The sequence below is a fragment of the Scomber japonicus genome, chromosome 2 (assembly GCF_027409825.1).
Source record: "Scomber japonicus isolate fScoJap1 chromosome 2, fScoJap1.pri, whole genome shotgun sequence".
Lineage (NCBI taxonomy): Eukaryota > Metazoa > Chordata > Actinopteri > Scombriformes > Scombridae > Scomber > Scomber japonicus.
The window spans coordinates 18,178,313-18,196,419 of record NC_070579.1 but is presented as its reverse complement, the minus strand read 5'-3'; the positions used below and the strand labels follow the sequence as shown (position 1 = coordinate 18,196,419).

The 18,107-nt window shown below is 36.2% G+C and overlaps 2 protein-coding genes across 2 annotated transcripts in view; both read left to right on the top strand.

Moving 5' to 3' along the window:
• The window catches only part of ndufb6 (NADH:ubiquinone oxidoreductase subunit B), a 39,434-nt gene that overhangs the window by 12,293 nt on the left and 9,034 nt on the right, over positions 1–18,107 (top strand). The gene's annotated exons all lie outside the window — the stretch shown is intronic.
• Positions 390–16,935, top strand: mtap (methylthioadenosine phosphorylase). Its single transcript, XM_053338165.1, has 8 exons — positions 390–496; positions 2,526–2,612; positions 2,739–2,797; positions 3,038–3,205; positions 8,334–8,436; positions 10,469–10,708; positions 14,376–14,498; positions 15,866–16,935. The coding sequence occupies exons 1-8, from the start codon at positions 473–475 to the stop codon at positions 15,902–15,904; spliced, it is 843 nt and encodes a 280-aa protein (XP_053194140.1). The 5' UTR covers positions 390–472; the 3' UTR covers positions 15,905–16,935.

Sequence of the window (18,107 nt, the reverse complement as noted above, 5' to 3'; positions counted from 1 at the left end):
GGTTTCCCTTATTTGGGACACACAGGTTTAAATGGTGTGTCACCTACCTAATACATTTTCAAATGAGAGATACATCTTGCTTCATAAGAAATTATCTCCCTTATAAATCATGTCAGTATCCATGAGAAACGCCTGAATTTAGATTTTGGTGGGCTTAATAGGTACACTTAGTTGGAAAACATACATTTTAAATAGGGTAATTTGTAATCTGTAACCTATAGTAACCTTCCCAACCCTGTAGTATTGAGTATTTCCATTGACGTGACTCTGTTCTACAGGACTCTGGGTTAGAGCAAAAATGTCAGGATTAGAGCCAATCACAGGCAGGGAAGGGGCGGGTCTCTGCAGAATGCGGGTGGGGGAAATAACGCCTCCTGAGGTGACGGATGTTGTCAACGCCAAATTGTGTTCAAATTGTCTACCTCGTTTAAACTTAGAAATATTCACTTCTGCATCTAAGGAGAGCGTCGTCATGGCTTCCACGACACCCATAAAGGTAAATATGTTACACTGTAAGCCTTGGTGACTGAACATTGTGTGTTTGAACATGCTATAACAGAGGAAGAAAGAAGAAAAGCATATCTGGGTTATTTAATGCAGGATGTGCTTGCTTGTATGTCCACCCTGGAAGTGTGGGTGAGGCTCTTGGCTGTGGTCACGGTTTAAGTAAAGTTTACAGTCTTCAAAAAGAACCGACCACGGCTTACATTTGTATCCTAGCTGCTTAAGTTAGCAAGTGCGGTATAGTGAGAACAGGTAATGCTGAACCATCCCAGGTAGAGTTGATTTAACACGTGGTCTGGCAGCGTGCACCCTGCAGGTCTCGCTCCCTGCACAGAGACAGCTCAAGTGATGTGTAATGTGAATCTAGGCTGCTGAAGAGTGGTGGAGGAAGTCTCACCTTAAGTAAAAGTGGCACACTGAAAACATTATGTAACTAGGTATGGTCAGCAGATTATACTTAAAGCATTAGCTAAAACTGGAAGTATCCCCATGTGGTGTAATATTGTAATTAATATTGTGTAATTTTTTGTTTTTTAATTTGCATTTTAAGAAATCATATTACGCAATTATGCTGTGGTTACATAGCATAAGGAAAAAAATGACAACCAGGGGGAAAAAGCCACCTAATACTAGTTCATCAGATATCAATTTGTAGATTAGTAGTTATGTAAACCAAGTAAACAAATACTTAAAGGTCAGAGGATATAGCATGTCGGTATACAAACAAGGAATAGGAACCACATATACCATATCTGCATACATATGTGTGTGTATGCATGTATATATGTGTGTGTGTATATAATATATATATAGATATTATATTCTGATTACTAAGAACAAGTGAGAATATTTCCTACTAATTTCATCAGAAGTAGAATTAGTGGATTTTCATTTAAAGAAATGTCACAAATATTTGACAGTTCTCTAATAGACATTTCCCAGAATCCAATGGTAAATGGTAAATGTCTGTATTTACATCACCAGGGTTTTCATCTCTTACTGGACATTGTTGAAAATGACAGTTACTATGTAGTTCATCTTTAAAAACAGCAGTGGTTGGAGGCATTTTTTGATTTAATGACTTCGTATTAATTTAATGACTAAGTAATTGCCTTTGCGACGAACTTTCTACACTATACTAATGTTAACGTAGGGAACTCCAGCTTTTAATGAGACACAACACACACTGCAGCATTAAGCAACTTAAACCAACTATAATATTTATTTTAACACCATGTATGACAGAAAAGCATTAAATCACCACATTTGGCATAAGAGAATAATAAAAACTAAAATGATTTGATCAAAATTTGATTTCAGTTTGATTTGCTGTTGATGAACTAACTGATTAATTGACTAATTGTTGCAGCTCTACTAGCAAATACAAATAACAAGCTGGAATTAGGGAATTTTTTGTATTTTTGGTTTGAGAGTAGCTTTACTGTCAAAATAAATGCAGATTTTCTTTCTATTGATTGATTAATTGACTAATTGTTGCAGCTTTATAACTATTATTGATGCATTAATTAATGTGCAAGCAGCACTCCAGTGTTGGAGCTAATCTGAAGAATGTAACACACTGTAGGTAAATTATTTTTTCAACTATATTATAGACTACAATCTGGTCATATGTGAAATCTTAATCTGTAAAGTACTCTCCATTAATACAACAGCTGTCAAATAAATGGAGTAGTGGAGTAAAACAAGTATATTTACCTGAAGCTTGAGTATGTTACTTGTGTAAACTTGCCTTTGAGCACTGCTGTTAACTGACTACAAACAGTAAAGTAAATATGTAATGAAGCCTAAGTATAAGCACAGTATTTGAATAAATACACTCACCTTAAACCACTGTTAATAACAGTAAATATGTACACAAACACAAGACTTCTCGCTTTTTTTCATCCATGCCTCAATGTAAAACTCATTATTTAAAGTTTAGATTTTTCATGTTTTTTAATTTGCTGTACAGATGAATTGTACAGATATTAATTCATGACTGTCTCTAAACTTTTGTTCAGATTGGAATAATTGGTGGTTCGGGCCTTGATGATCCTGATATCTTGGAGGGAAGGACTGAGCGTTATGTTGATACACCATATGGAAAGGTTAGTTTTGCACTGTGGCCATATTTCAGGATGAACTCTCCCAGTATTCTCACATATTCTGCCTTCAAAATAATAAATCAATGCAGTGTTTAATTTGTAATAGCATATTCTGCTCTTGTTTAACAGCCATCAGATGCCCTGATACTGGGGAAGATCAAAAATGTTGAATGTGTGCTCCTTGCAAGGTAAGAAATGGCATTTTACTCTGTGTGAAAATGCATGTTGTATTAGCACCATCTAGTGGACAAACTCTGCACTTTCAGACCTGCTCGACTGGGCAACATACAGTACATATCTGAATGAAAAGATGCATTTTTCTCATCAATATTTAATCCGTCTGATAAATCCAAGTGTGTATTTTCACATATGTGACATTAAATTCAGAAAACAATATAACAATTTCTTTCCTCTTTTTTTGTCATTAGGCATGGAAGACAACACACCATAATGCCATCTAACGTGAACTACCAGGCCAACATCTGGGCACTGAAAGAAGAGGGCTGTACACATCTGCTGGTTACTACGGCATGTGGCTCACTTCGGGAGGAGATTCAGCCAGGAGACATTGTCATCATTGATCAGTTCATTGACCGGTGAGTGGGCTTTGACCATATTAGATATTTGTTTTGTTTTTTTTAACCTATTTTCTCAAATAGAATAAGATTAAGTGATATTGACTAGACTTTTAGAGCAGCTGTCTGCAAAGATGTGAGTAGGGCTTGCCATACAGTATTAAGTACATGTAATTAAAGTTCTCAGTAAACAGAATATACAAATAAAACATTACAAGTATAACACTGGTGTGTAAGAGTTTCTTCTCTATTACCGCCAATATACTGTTTAATGGGGACTATGCAGCATTTCCCAAATATAGGCTCTACTAAATTAAGAGGTAGAATCCGAGTTGTTTGCTGCAGTAACTAATCGGGGACTAGAGGCTACTCTGTGCACAGCCACCTAGCTAACATCTACCGATGGTCTGAATGTGAGGCATTTAAGGAACATCAGTAAGTGGTTTGTGTCTATTGACTTTCTGCATGTGAGGCATTTAGGGACATCTGTAAATTGTAGTTACAGAAAATAACCTGGGTTACACTCGCCCCCTCTAAACTGCATGAGTCTCTGCATGCACATTTGTCACACACTGCACCACCCACTACCCACTAATGAATTCTCAACCTGTGGGAAACACTGCTATGGACACTTTTGGAAGTAGGACAAAATTTAATAGATTGACCTCCTTAAAATTCAGTCTGGAAAACAAACTTCCCTTGTGTAAAGTTTGTAAGTAAAACTGCAATATTACTTGCTAATGTTTTATTAATTAAACTCTGTAAAATAGGATTAGTACTGCTGACTGTCTAGCTTCCCTTTTTAAATAACCTTTGTCAAAAGGTTTTTGTTGGTGGTTATCCTGTAATTATCATACAAGAGGATCTACTGTATAACAATTCAAGCATGTTCCCACACATCTCACTAGCAGGATACATGTTACAGCGTGATGAGTGTTCAGACTCACCATGTTTGACATGTTTGTCAAAGTCATTATTTGTTTACTATCCTGTTCAATGGGAAGAGCTACTGACTTCCCAGTAGTACATAGTGTGTAGGGTTCTTGAGTGTCACAGTTTGCTTAGGGCTTTGGTGAGAGCTAAAAAATGTTAACACTGTGACATTCCACCTCAGATGATAGTTAACACCGACACGATGATGACGGATACACTGGAACACAAACTGCTACAAAGATATTTTTATAAACAGTTCGCAACTTCTTCCTGTCCCTTTCACTTTTCGTGTAGTGTTTCACTTCCCCTGACTCGTGAGAATTTCAGCCTTCAGTTCAAATTCATTAATTTTACTGCACTAACACCATCAGTAACCATCAGCTGTTGAGCTTTTTTCATACAGTCTTTCACATACTGGTAGTTATCACACCACATATATATTCTGCTTATTCTGTCTCAGTGGAGACTGTACTAAGTGAGTCCTGAATCTTTCCTTAGAAATACACGCACTTGCTGGTTAAAAAAAAAAAAAAATGAGTGAAATTTGAATAAAATTTTTTCTACTTTACACATTTGAATTTGAGGTCAAAACATGACGCGACAAGAGTAAAGACAGGCTTTTAGCTTTTATTTCACACTTTGCACATAGGGCTGGGTGACATTGTGACAAATATCACAATATTTTTGACCAAATACCTTTTATTGATATTGTGACAATATTATAGGGATGGCTATTGGTGCTTTCACAAAATATTTACACTCTGAGATTTTTGATAAATAATCATCAGTAATGTAGATATAATGACTAAGTGGGTTAATACAAATAATAGAACAGCTAGAACAGTCTGGTAAGTTCAGAAAATGTTTACTGTAATGCACCCTTTTAAAATCAGGAAAAGACAACACTTATGCCATATTACGATATTCAAAATCCAACACTATATCTAGCACCATTCACTCAATTCTCTCATTTCTGACGCTGTCCTTTTCACGTGAACGTCTAATGGACATTTCTTTTCGTGTGTGTCCATAAATATGTGAGTTTATTGTGTTCTGTTAGAGTTTATGTTGCTATGAGAACTGGCTGCCAGGTTGTCACAAGCTGCAATAATTTCTCAATGTTAAGTTATTGTATCATGCTGGTTAATGATGCTGTACCTTTTGCTTTAAAAAAACCAAAAACATCTGGCCAACATTTTTTACTCAGTAACGGATGGGATTTAAAATGTAGCAAAGTACAATACTTCACAACAAACCATACTTAAGTGAAAGTAGTTTTTAAAACTACTTTAAAAAGTACACAAAAAAACTACTCATTTACAGTAACATGAGTGAATGTAATTCATTACTTTCCACCTCTGAATACCACGATATGAATATATTCCCCAAACCTACATGTACATACATTTTGACATTTAATTTAAAAATCAGTTTTTAAAGTTGAGTCCCCTTTTTCGAATGTGCAAAAGTTAATAAATGTAGTTATAAAGTTTAATATTTGGTTGCATGGCCCATTGACGCAATGATGGCATCAAGTCAATGACTCAATGACATATCTAAACCTTTACTATCTTGTTTGGAAATGCTTTTCCCGGCCTTCAAAACAACTGCCTTCAGTTGAGACTGTCTGTCTTCTGCCTTTTCAGCAGAATTTATTTTTGCCTCAGAACTCTTCACACTGCTGTACTTGATACATCCATTTCTTGTGGTGATGCTTCTCAATGACCGTTTTGTTTACTCTGCTTACAGTTGAGCCATTTTTGTGTCATAGTCGGTTGTCTGGTCTTAATGTCGGTTTATGCCCCCTGGCACCAATTGCAATCCCAACAGTTGAAAAGATAGACCAAAATGAAGGCTAGACACGCACTGCCCTTTTTATATGTGAGCAATCCATACAAAAGGAAACACCTGGGCAACGAGCAGTTACAACTGTTGTTAGACAACTTTTGCATTCCTGAAATTGGTGTAGTCAACACAACACAGCCATTTGAGACCATTAAATGAAAGTTGATGTTTGCTCCTTTTTATTTTGCACTCATCTTTTCATTTCAAATCCAAACACCTTAAGTAAATGGCATAAAATACACATTCAACTCCACCATTCACCACGCTAACAGTACATATCTACTAATGTGTAGCATACAACGAGCATTACCCTTTTGGGAGTGTCGTGCACTCTGTTAGCTGAGTTGCACAAATTCCATTAAATAACTCAATATGTGCAGAGAGAGGTGCTGTTTAAATATGCTTATTTGTGCCCAATGAATTGTCATACAGCTGGTTAAAATAAGATAAGTAGTAAACTGCCTTCCCACAGTCGTGTCAGTGTGTTACGCTTCATACATACACGACTGCATCACGTTGTCTGCTGCTCCGCTTGTCCATTTTGCTGAAACCGATGAATAGCTTAGCCACTAGTATCAAGCACAGACAAGATCTGTTTATCAGAAATGAGGAAGTTGCTTGTTGGGACTTGTTCAGACTTGTCCTGCAGCATGTGACAGTGTGTTTCTGAAGGCTTGGCCTCATTGATGCCACAATTGTTATATCATCACCTCTGCGTACTCGTATTTTTATGGCTCTTGCAAACCAAATATTTGGGTGCTGTAACAGTATTTTCATTTTCACTTTACTCTTAACTTTGGTTGGTTGGTGACATTTAATGAAAGGGCTTAATTTCTTCATATCAGCCAAGTGGCATTTCAAAAACAAAGACATTAAATTGATCTGTTTTATGTCACTGTCTATATTTTAAAATGTATGAATAATTAAAATTTACAATATAATAAGAAAAACTTTCAGATAACTTCATAACATATAATTTAATTTTTACAAGCTGTTGTAGTATTTATGTAGTTTTGTAATAAAATCAGGTCAATTATTTCCTGAAGCTTGTAGATATTAATATTATTATATTATATTGGAAATGGATGTTTTCAGTATATTTGATGTATAATTGTTCACATCACATAACCTTTGCATTTCAGGCATAATTTAAATATCTGATAATTATTGATCGAGGAAAACATTCTCTGTAACAGTGACTGAGAAATGACACTGCTGATGAAATGTCAGGCCACGTTACATTAACTCGATTTAGGTAGCATAAACAAGTATTGTGCTCGGCTCACAGATTGCCACACACACTACTGGTATTTATTTTTGGCAGGGTGGAGGTGCAGCTGGCTGAAGTATTGACTTAAGTCTGTAATGCCAGGGTTATGAGTAAGATATAGGGTTGGGCATCAGCTCACAAGATTACTGTCAGCAGAAATGTTCATATTTTGATTATAATTTGTGTTGTGCCTCGGCAATTCCTGTCAAAATAGAAGAAAAACCAAGTTATGCCATGAATTAGAACGCTAATAAGACATGTCTTTGTTATTACTCTGTTACATAATGATGAACTTACTTTGATATCACTGAACACTGGAATAGAATTCAGCATTTACAGAACAAGCCGAGAGGCTAACAGGAAACATAAATTACTCTGATGTGGTGAAGTTCAACTTTTTTTACATTAGACAGCTGGCAAAAGTAAAGCCCTTCCTCACAATACAGCACTTTGAAAAAGTAATCCATGCCTTCATCACATCCCAGCAGGATTACTGTAATGCACTTTATTTTGGTGTCAGTCAGTCCTCCATCTCACGTCTCCAGTTGGTGCAAAATGCAGCCGCTCGCCTCTTAACTGGAGTAAGCAAGTTGAGGCTATGCTTGGTGGAGCTTCACTGACTCAGCAATGCTGGAAACTGGACAGTTGCTGACATGGTGCCAGGGGCAGGAGCTTCTGTTTAGTGTTAGTGCTTCTACTACTACATATTTTAAATAAAATAGACTTTTAAAACACATTTTCACTCAAATATGTCTGTAAAACTATGGCTGCCTCAGAAGATTTCTATCAGGCAAATAGACATTTAGATTATGGTTATGATATACATTTATTTTTTTACTTTTCTGCTTGACTCATATCATTTAGTGTTCATGTCGACAGAGTTTCCTAGAATAATTTTGTTCGCTGAGTTGTATGTCTTTGCAGTTTTTCAGTTTTATTTTCATTTGTTAATTTTTTTTCCCCATCTGCAACAAATCTGTCTGTGATCAATTTGTTAATGAGAGTAAGTAAGATTTGCAAAACCTTTTTGATAATTATGGATTTTGTGCCTGTGTTAGCTTAATAATAGCTTTTCAATGTTCAATATTACCTTTTTGCCAGGACTACCAAGAGGGCTCAGACACTGTATGACGGGCAGCCCACCAGTCCTCCAGGTGTGAGTCACATTCCTATGGCTGAGCCTTTCTGCAACAGAACCAGAGAGGTGAGTTTGATCATATTTATTATTATTATTATTATTTTTTTAATTATTATTATTATTTTATTTTTTTGTATTATCATCATTAAACAGTCACTAATCAAAATATATTCCACGTTTCAATGACACAAGTAAGCTGATTAAAAATAGACAAGGAGTGATGCAAAAAAAGCAGCATGTGAGCGGCAAAGTTTGCACAGCCTGCAGGCATGAAAACGCTGAGTCAGACGACTCATCGCACACTCTGAACCATATGTTATGGACTAATGTCCATAGGATATGGCTAATGTCCATGGACTAGTTTTTCAGCATCATTTTGAGACAGGATATGTCTAATTCTTGCAATACTATGCAGATGAAAGAAGGCAGTCCTTGAGATTTGTTTTGTGTGGGAATTAAAGGACAGATCCTGATCAAATATAACTCCTAGGTTCCTTACAGTGGAGCTTGGGGCCAGAGTAATGCCATCCAGAGTAGTTATGTCATTTGATAATGAGTTTCTAAGGTGTTTAGGGCCAAGCACAATAACTTCAGTTTTTTCTGAGTTTAATAACAGGAAGTTGCAAGTCATCCAGGCCTTTATGTCCTTAATGCATGTTTGTAGTTTAGTTAACTGGTTGATTTCATTTGGCTTTATTGATAGATATAATTGAGTATCGTCTGCATAACAATGAAAATTTATTGAGTGATTCCGGATAATGTTTCCTAAAGGACGCATATATAAGGAGAATAGTATTGGTCCAAGCACTGAGCCTTGAGGAACACCATGTCTAACTTTTGTTTGCATGGAGGATTTATCATTAACATTTACAAACTGAAATCTATCAGATAAATATGTTTTAAACCATTTCAATGCTGTTTCTTTAATGCCAATTTAATGTTCAAGTCTCTGCAACAGGATTTGATGATCAATAGTGTCAAAGGCAGCACTAAGGTCTAACAGGATGAGGACAGAGAGAAGTCCATTGTCTGATGAGGTTAAAAGGTCATTTGTAACTTTTACCAGTTCAGTTTTCTGTCTATGGACGTTTCAGATCTGTTGGCTTGTACAGAACAAGCACTATTGCTTGGTTCTGTCAGGACATATTATTGTGCCAAAAAGGCCATCTCGGGTTGGGGGCAGCTGTTGCTTCTGTAATTCACTAAAACCGCTTATGGATCAACTGAGACCACACAGTGTAGCAGGACGTGTGAACAGTTTTGGGGATGAGCTGACTAGCTGTTTAAGCCACGTGAAAACTTGCTACTTCTTCTCTTGTTGGTTTTATGCGGACAGTTATAGACTCTCTATTAGGGTTGCAAAGGGGTGGAAAATTTCCAGTATATTTCCGGAAAGTTTCCGGTAAATTTCCATGGGAAGTTAAGCTGGGGAATTTTGGAAATATTCCAAATTGGAAACTTTCCATGGGAATTATGGGAATTTATGGGAATTAAATGGGAATTTATGGGAATTTATGGGAATTAAATGGGAATTTATGGGAATTTATGGCAACTGAGGGTAATTTAGTGGAAAGGTATCATCATTTAATTGATTAATTGGATAAAAAAAAGCCCACCCCTTCATTAAAAAACAGAACATTATTTTAAGTTGACGATAAAAAAAGGTGCACAATGTCGCTTGATGTCCCTGAACTGTTGAAGTTATATTAAATTATAAAATTATTTATAATTTACTATTAAAAAAACAACTAAATGTTATTATTCTTAATGGTTTCACACACAACTCACACACAAAATACAACAATGTGTCAGTGAAGCTACACATCCCTGACGGGATCTGTGCATGTGATGGAGGAATGCACAGTGCATGTAGGGGGCGTGGTCTCAGATAGCATAGATATTCAACTGTACTGCATGTTATCTGGTTGTTTTAGTCAGGATTATGCTCAAATATTTTACACAACTATATTTAAGTTCCCTAATAAGAACATACCTTCAGTTTAGTAAATTCCTGGTTTATTCCCGTTAATTCCCATGGAAAGTTTCCAAGTTTGAAAATTCCCGGAATTTTCCAACCCTACTCTCTATCCTGGTGCAGGTTTTGGTGGAGGTGGCTCGGAGTCTCGGGGTCAAGTGCCATGTGAGAGGAACTATGCTATCCATCGAGGGGCCTCGCTTTTCGTCGCGGGCAGAAAGTCTGATGTTCCGCCAGTGGGGTGCTGATGTCATCAACATGACCACCGTGCCTGAGGTGGTCCTCGCCAAGGAGGCCGGCTTGTGCTATGCCAGCATTGCCATGGCAACAGACTATGACTGTTGGAAGGAACATGAGGAGGCGGTGAGTGGCTGGCTGAAGGTCTTAACTGTCGTTTTTATGGTTTTGATGTCTCCTCTGTCTTTGTTTGTGTCTTGTGTGAGTCTGTGTGGCCAAAGGATGAAGCACTGGTGGTGCACCGGACGACATCACATCCTGTCACAGTGTGTTTATCTTTAGAGCACTGTCAACTTTTTAATTGTACCAGAATTATAGTGAGTTACCAACTTCATCCTGTTGACATTTTTTTAGCATTCAGCTTAGCATAACTGGAGAGCTGAGCTGAAAGCTGTCAGAAAGGGATCAGTACACCGCATCATTTTAGCTATAAACAGCATTGTAACGTTTGTGTACTGTGTTTGTCATAATAGGTCATTATAATAACTGGTTTTATACTTCTCCTTTCTTTACCACGCTGTGGTGACAGCTTTGCAGATGCACTGCTATGGCCTGTTTTTGAAACAATTCAAATAGGTCTGATGCTCATTGTCAACTGTTTCCCTTATTTGGTAAAACGACCTTTGCCAAAATATGTGGCAGGATTAATTGTGAGGATGTCATTTTCCTGAGCTAGACGGGGGAAAAAAAGGAGTATTAAAAATTGCCACAAAAATGGCATAAAGCATGGAGGAGATCGATATACAGGTTGTTTTAAGTTGACTCACAGACACAGTTCTTAAATGTGCATATTTCTTTGGTCAGTATTCAACGTTGTGTTATATTAAAAAACTGAGATTATATTTAAACTGATGGTCCATGACACAAATACGGAAACACACTAAAAGGCATATCCTCTTGAGCTTTTTGTGTCTCAGCCATTATTATCTAAAGTTACAGATATCTCTGTTCATTCTCATCTTCTTAACTTTAAATAGTGATGTCCTCTGTATAATCATATCTGTCCCCAGTTGCTTTCACCCTTCTACTCTACTGTTTACGAATTCTCTCTGGGATTTTTCCCTATTCCCTCTAGTCAAACCACTGATTTTCTCAACAGTTTGACCAGCATTGACTGGGTAACTTCATCCCAGTGATTCTCAGAGTAGGATACAGGAACCCCTGAGGGTCCATGACACACACAACCACTGGCTTTGCAAAATAATCTCTTCCGATAATATTGTGCCACTTCATTAAACTGCACAGGCATGCACTACTTGTACCAAGCTGCGCAATAAAACAGTTATTGCACAATAATGTCCAATCCTCCCACATTATCTTTGAGCCAGTAGTAACTGTGATATAATTGCAACACATTACATCTGTGTGATAACCATTGTTCTTGTACCTAAAAATCTGAGAATAGTAACCAGAAAGTCACGTTTACAAAAATGGTTTTCATACTGAAAGCCTGTTTACTTATCAATAAAGCTGAAGTGGGACATCTTTTGTTGATTTGCCTGTGTTAGGGCTCATTATTTCACTTTTAGCAAAAAACATCATATTTTTGAATATTAATGTGTTTAAAAATAGATTAAATAAATCAATGAAAAATGAGTGAAAATCAAAAATCATAATCTAGCTTTTGTTTCTTTTCTCGTTTTTAAAATTTTACTTGACACTTTGGTGCTTCACACATAAGCATCAGGTCACTTTGCGCTTTCACTTCCTGACTGGAAGATTTAGTGAGTCACAAAAGGACTTTGTTTACTGTAAAGCATCGTGTTGTAGTTAGACACACAACAACATAAAGTCCTCTTTACCATCTATAACATTCCTCTTTTTATACATTTAAATGTATTGCTAAAGTCAAACCTTGGAGACACATTCCCATTTATTACAAACTACCAAAATGTATCTAGTCATTTATTCATGTAGTCAATAGACTAAGAGTTATAGTATTGTTTGGGCATTGTTTGGGTAATTATATGTATTTGCAGATTAGGAAAGCAACTTTTAAAAAAACACCACATATATCTTATACTTAATCTATACTTTCCAGCATTTAAAGAAATGTAAATGGTAAGCTTAATTTCTCTTCATGTTAACAAAAAAAAATGCAAGTTTTTTTGGCAATACTTTTCAGTCAGCTCTGTTTGAAGATTCTTCCCACGTTCCTCTTGGAGCGTTTTTGCAGATGAGTATTTAATTGTACCCATCTGCAAAAAAGGGAAGTCTTTGCTTTTAATAATGGTTTGTTTCATTTGGTTTAAATAGTATTTTGAACTTTCTTCAGTGTTTTTAAAGTGGGCGCATTTCTAAAACACTGCATTCACAAGAAAAAAAAAAGTTCTCTTTTATTATATATTTTATTAGTATGTTGGGTTCTGCACAGAGGTTTGTACCATCTGTGCACTGTACGCAGGCTAACCACAGAGTATGTGTGCTCTCATGACTTCCGAGTGACCTACTGTTTGTCAGACACTCAGGATAATGCAGTTGATATACTGTGTGTGGGTGAGTTTTGGCTGATTTGTCACCGATCCAGCCCAACTCACAACTCCACTTCCGAGTTCCTGCAGCTGACCTCTTCCCCCTCCTGTTGCAGAACACTCGCCACATCCTTCCGCCCCCCCTCCTCCTCAGTCCCTCCGCTCCCTCCCAGCTTCATACTACCTCCTGGCCTTCTCCCCTTGTTTACCCCCCCTCCCACCCGCCTCAGTCAGCTCGCCTGCCAGCCTCCGGTGCAAGCCCTGCCAGAGGAGGTTGAGTCACAATGAGTCATCAGCTTCACTGTCTTCATCCTGGCAAACACCACGAAAACATGAAACTAGTCATTGAATGTGACATGAAAACAAAGCACCCACGCGTTAATGAAGGTTACAGGAGGTAAACACTTGCACAAGACGGAAGTAATGTTTTCTGTCTTATCATTTAGAGATTATTCTATAATTCCATGAAAATATATTAATATATATATATATTAATATCTTGACACATGAGACTGAAGCATCCGTTATTGCACATGACTTTATTACATTGCTTTGATTTAAAGTTCTCATCTTCTTACAGTGATATTACTCACTAATGTGGTGATCATCAGTGTCATACACATGGCATGCCTCATTAATATCCCATAACGAATCACTGTTGTATAGGGCACAGCTGGCTGCTAGAAAAACAGCAAGATTCAAGTGACTTTCACTTTTAACTTTTCAAATTTAAGCTTCAACTTTACGTTTGTGCAGTACAGTGTGTTTTTTCACAATGCAGGAAAGGGTGATAATTCAAGATAATAATTTACTGTCTGCCAGTGGAGTCTTTGTAAAACTCTGTTACGAGATCAAGTATTGTTATTAAAAACAAACAAAATTGAAGTTATTCCTAACATGACAAAAGAGTAAAAGTCAAGCAAGATAGGTTCATACCTATTGTCAATGTTCTTAGTTTCATGATACTGATTTTTAATTTTATTGACCTGCCCTAATTTTTAAGTGTTTCTAGGTGAGTGTTGCAGCAAAGTCCTCATGCTGTTCACATAAAGACCCTTAAATCTGCCTCACTACTGAAGGTTTTCCCTTCCTAATGTGATCTCCTTTTAACATAATAAATGTGTTAATATATGTTTTATATGTCTCTCATGCTTATCACAACATCAGCTCAAATTTTACAGGATAGTGTCTTTCTTCACATCACGCTCTGCCACAACAAATGTACATTGAAAGATTTTTCGGAAATACAAAGAGACTGTACTTAAAGGAAGTAAAACTTGCACTGCTGTGAGCAATTCTCCTCACTGTTTTTCTTCTCTTAGGTCTGTGTTGACAACGTAATGAAGACCATGAAGGAGAATGCCAACAAAGCTAGCAGTATCCTGCTAACTGCAATCCCCCAGATTAGTCAGATGGACTGGGCTCAGACAATAAAGACCTTGAAAGTAAGTTGTCAAGTTTATGATTCATTTCCATTCAGCAAACTGGGGAAGTTTTGAAAGGTCTTTTTACTGCCAAGCTGGGTATCTGGAACTAAGACTAATTTATAATGACTTCCGTGGCACCACCTCCTAAACCTGTTAAATTTCAAAGCATCCCATGCACAACTGCTCAAACAATAGGTGTTTATCATGTGATTATTATCATGATCAATTTCCCCCAGCTGCACACAGCAAGTATAAGAAACTGTTATTGTACTGTCTTGCATCTTTTTATAGCATTATAAAATGACAACACAGTCAAATGCACGTTAGATAAGCATGTATAGTGTTAATACTACTCACTGGTGTGATACCATATGACCAATAGCACTTTAACACTGGGCACATCCTTTGAATCCATTTGTAATAATTGTTTTTAATATGCTTGAAGTACGTTAAGGTCACAGGAAGGTAAGTAGTTTCATTTCTGTTGCAAAATGATCCCACCTCACACAATGTGTTTATTGGGAGTGCTTGCAGTGGAAAGGTATAAGCATTAAAACTTCTGAATATTTATTATTTTTTAGATGTTGGTGGGTTGACAGTTGTTTTAACTGTATATTAAAGATGGAAGTTTTTCAGTACTTTGAAATAAATACTGGACAGCGTATACATCTAAATGTAGTTAGTGTTGCAGTATGGGTCAGTGACAAATAAGGGTTGAGAAGATGAGCAATTCAAAAATATATTTAAAAATTGTTTTAAAAGCATGCATTGGATTTGTTAAAATGCACATTTTGTATTTTTGTTGATTTTATGTCATTTGAAATGACATTTGTATCATTTTTTAAATACCAAAAGTAAGACTGGATGCTCCTGAAAATGTCAAATGGTGTAACCACAAAAGAATGATAAATATATTAAATATTTTATCCACCTACAGTGTATTTAAGTGCACTTATACAATGAATTACTTCATTTAAAAAAAAAGAAATGGTTCCTGATTGACATGATTCCCCAGATTAAATTTAATATTTAGAACAATTGTATTTTATTACCTTTTTTATTTAATATGAAAAAAAGTTATTATCTAAGATCATACCAAACTAGTTGATGGTGTTTTATTGAGAATTTTGCATTTTAAGCAAGTTTAATTATTTGGTACACAATTTTTATGGTTACACCACTTTTGCCATAATACTCTAATATATTCTCTCAAAATGGATTAAAAGCAGAAATGTTATGCTGTGTCTACAAAAAAAGAATGTGTGAAAGTCATTAATATGTTTATTTTCAAATTTAAACCCTTTTTTAAATTTGGCTAAAACACATGAACAAAAGAAAATGTAATTGACCCATATATGTTAACTGTTTTCTTTGTCTTGTTACAGTCAATGGCGCAATCCTCAGTAATGTTACCAAAACACTAAGCGCGTACGGAACAATGAAGGAAAAACAAACGGATACAAATCCCAGACACCGTCCACACCAACACGGACAACAACAGACTCAACTCCGCCTGTGGATTTGTCATCATTGAATCACAAGAAAGTGCCTCACATAAATAATGCATGTGCTGTGTCTTAAGCTGGACTGTCATTGGTTTTGTTTACCTTACACCCCCCCCCCCCCCACACACACACACACACACACACACCACCCCCGCCATTACTCTCTCTGAACACTGAACAACAACCACATCTTTCCAGCAGACTTTTTTTTCCCTGTCAGTCCAACCTCATGTTTAAGTTCAAAAAAATCAACGGTGTTATTTTTGTGGATTTATCTTTTTTGTCATCGGTAAACTGTCATAATCTGTATTGCTGTTAATGTAAGATATAATAAAAACCTGCCAACACCTCTGCAAGATTGAGTTATAGGATAAAAGAACAGTGGATGTCTCTATCTTTAGCTGTTGGGGCAATTTTTTAAGACATTTTGTGGAATACTTTCATTTGCATTTCGTCTTAATGACAATGTTAAATGAATCAAACCACAACAGCAAATCATCCATAAATTCCAGTACATGCATGTTACATGTAAACTTTATTGTTCTTATTCATTAAACAATTAAGTTTGACAGTATTTTGGGTACTGACTGAGGTGAATGACATTGTTTTCTCACATGTAATACCTTTTATATACTGTTAGATTTGCCATGGTGTAATGGAATTAGCATGTCTGTAAGAGTGATGGTCCTTCTGTCACTCACATTAGATCAGTATGTTTCTCTACATTTGCTGCATCTGATTATTATCAAGCTGCACAGTGTCTACAAATATTAGCCTCCTTGCACTGTATTTCCTCTTTGTTACCTTGTCTCTATATGAAGACATTGTACAGAATAATAAGCTTAATAAAGGCTGCTTTAAAAAAAATGTATATATGCTTATAAATATTGTAACTGTTCAAAGAGTTCAGGTCCTGATTACAAGTTGTTGACCAAATATGAAAATCTTCAAACAACTTGAACTGTGTGCAGAACAGAAGTGCAGTGGAATCTGTGAAATACTGGGTGGCAAACTCTTTGAGACTACCAAAAAAAAAATCAAAAACTAATACTAAAAATACAGAAAAATAAATAATGGGTAAATAAATTGTGCTTTTAAACCCTGCTGCAGTGGCTGTCAAGATTAGAAAGTTTGTTCTTGAACTTTGAATGATATTTGGAAATAAATGCTGCCACTGACATGATGACATGATGGGCTGAATTTATGTAGAGATAAAACGGGTTTGTCATGGTAACGTTATTATATCAGGCAAACACTATACTACTGGAGACATGATTTCAAAAGAAACGAAAACAGCAGGGTTATTTATGCTCTTTGTGGTTTTAGACAGCCTATAAATGTGCTCGGGTAGACAAATCCATTGTTGTGCACTAAGTCATTAAAACCACTGGACTTCATGTTTAACTCACAGAAACATACATTATGATTCTGAATCATGCTTATAGACTGTTTATGAATCATGCTTTCATACTCATATTTTTTTCCTGTCCTCTTGTTTCTCTTTCAAACCCTCCCGGCCAGATAACATGGTTTCCTTTTAAGGGAAATGTTCATAAGCAAATGTGTCTTGGCTATGAATGAACGGGTTTTACGTCAGTTGTTCATTTTCTGCAGCCTGAAACGTCACATGCATACGTTATAATTAAAAGCCTGTTTTTAGTTATTTTTACTCGAAAAGTCGCCTCACGCGTTTGCATCAGTTTTGTTTTGCAGCTTATTGATATGTTAACTTCTAGAATTGATCCTTTAGCCCAAGATTTAGCATGAAGTGTTAGAAAAAACTTTTAATCTGCAGCCTGTGTGTTGATCTAGTCAGAATGAAAAAAAAAAAAAAAAGCTAATTAGGGGAAGTCATCAAGCAAGTTTTCCTAATTTAACAGTAAAATCTTTGCCTGGAGTTAAACGGTGCTTTTTGCATTTGTAGGCTATAGGCTAATTCAAACACATGGATTTAAAAAGTCATAAAATCATTGTTTGTTTAGGTTTTTTTTAATTCTCTGGTATCCATCCTTCAGAAAATATTTGTGAAATATAGCCAACTAAAAATTGGCGTTCCGTCTATAACTTAAAGAAGTGACATTTTTATTAAAGTGCATCATATCCGAAATCTAAATATCATTGT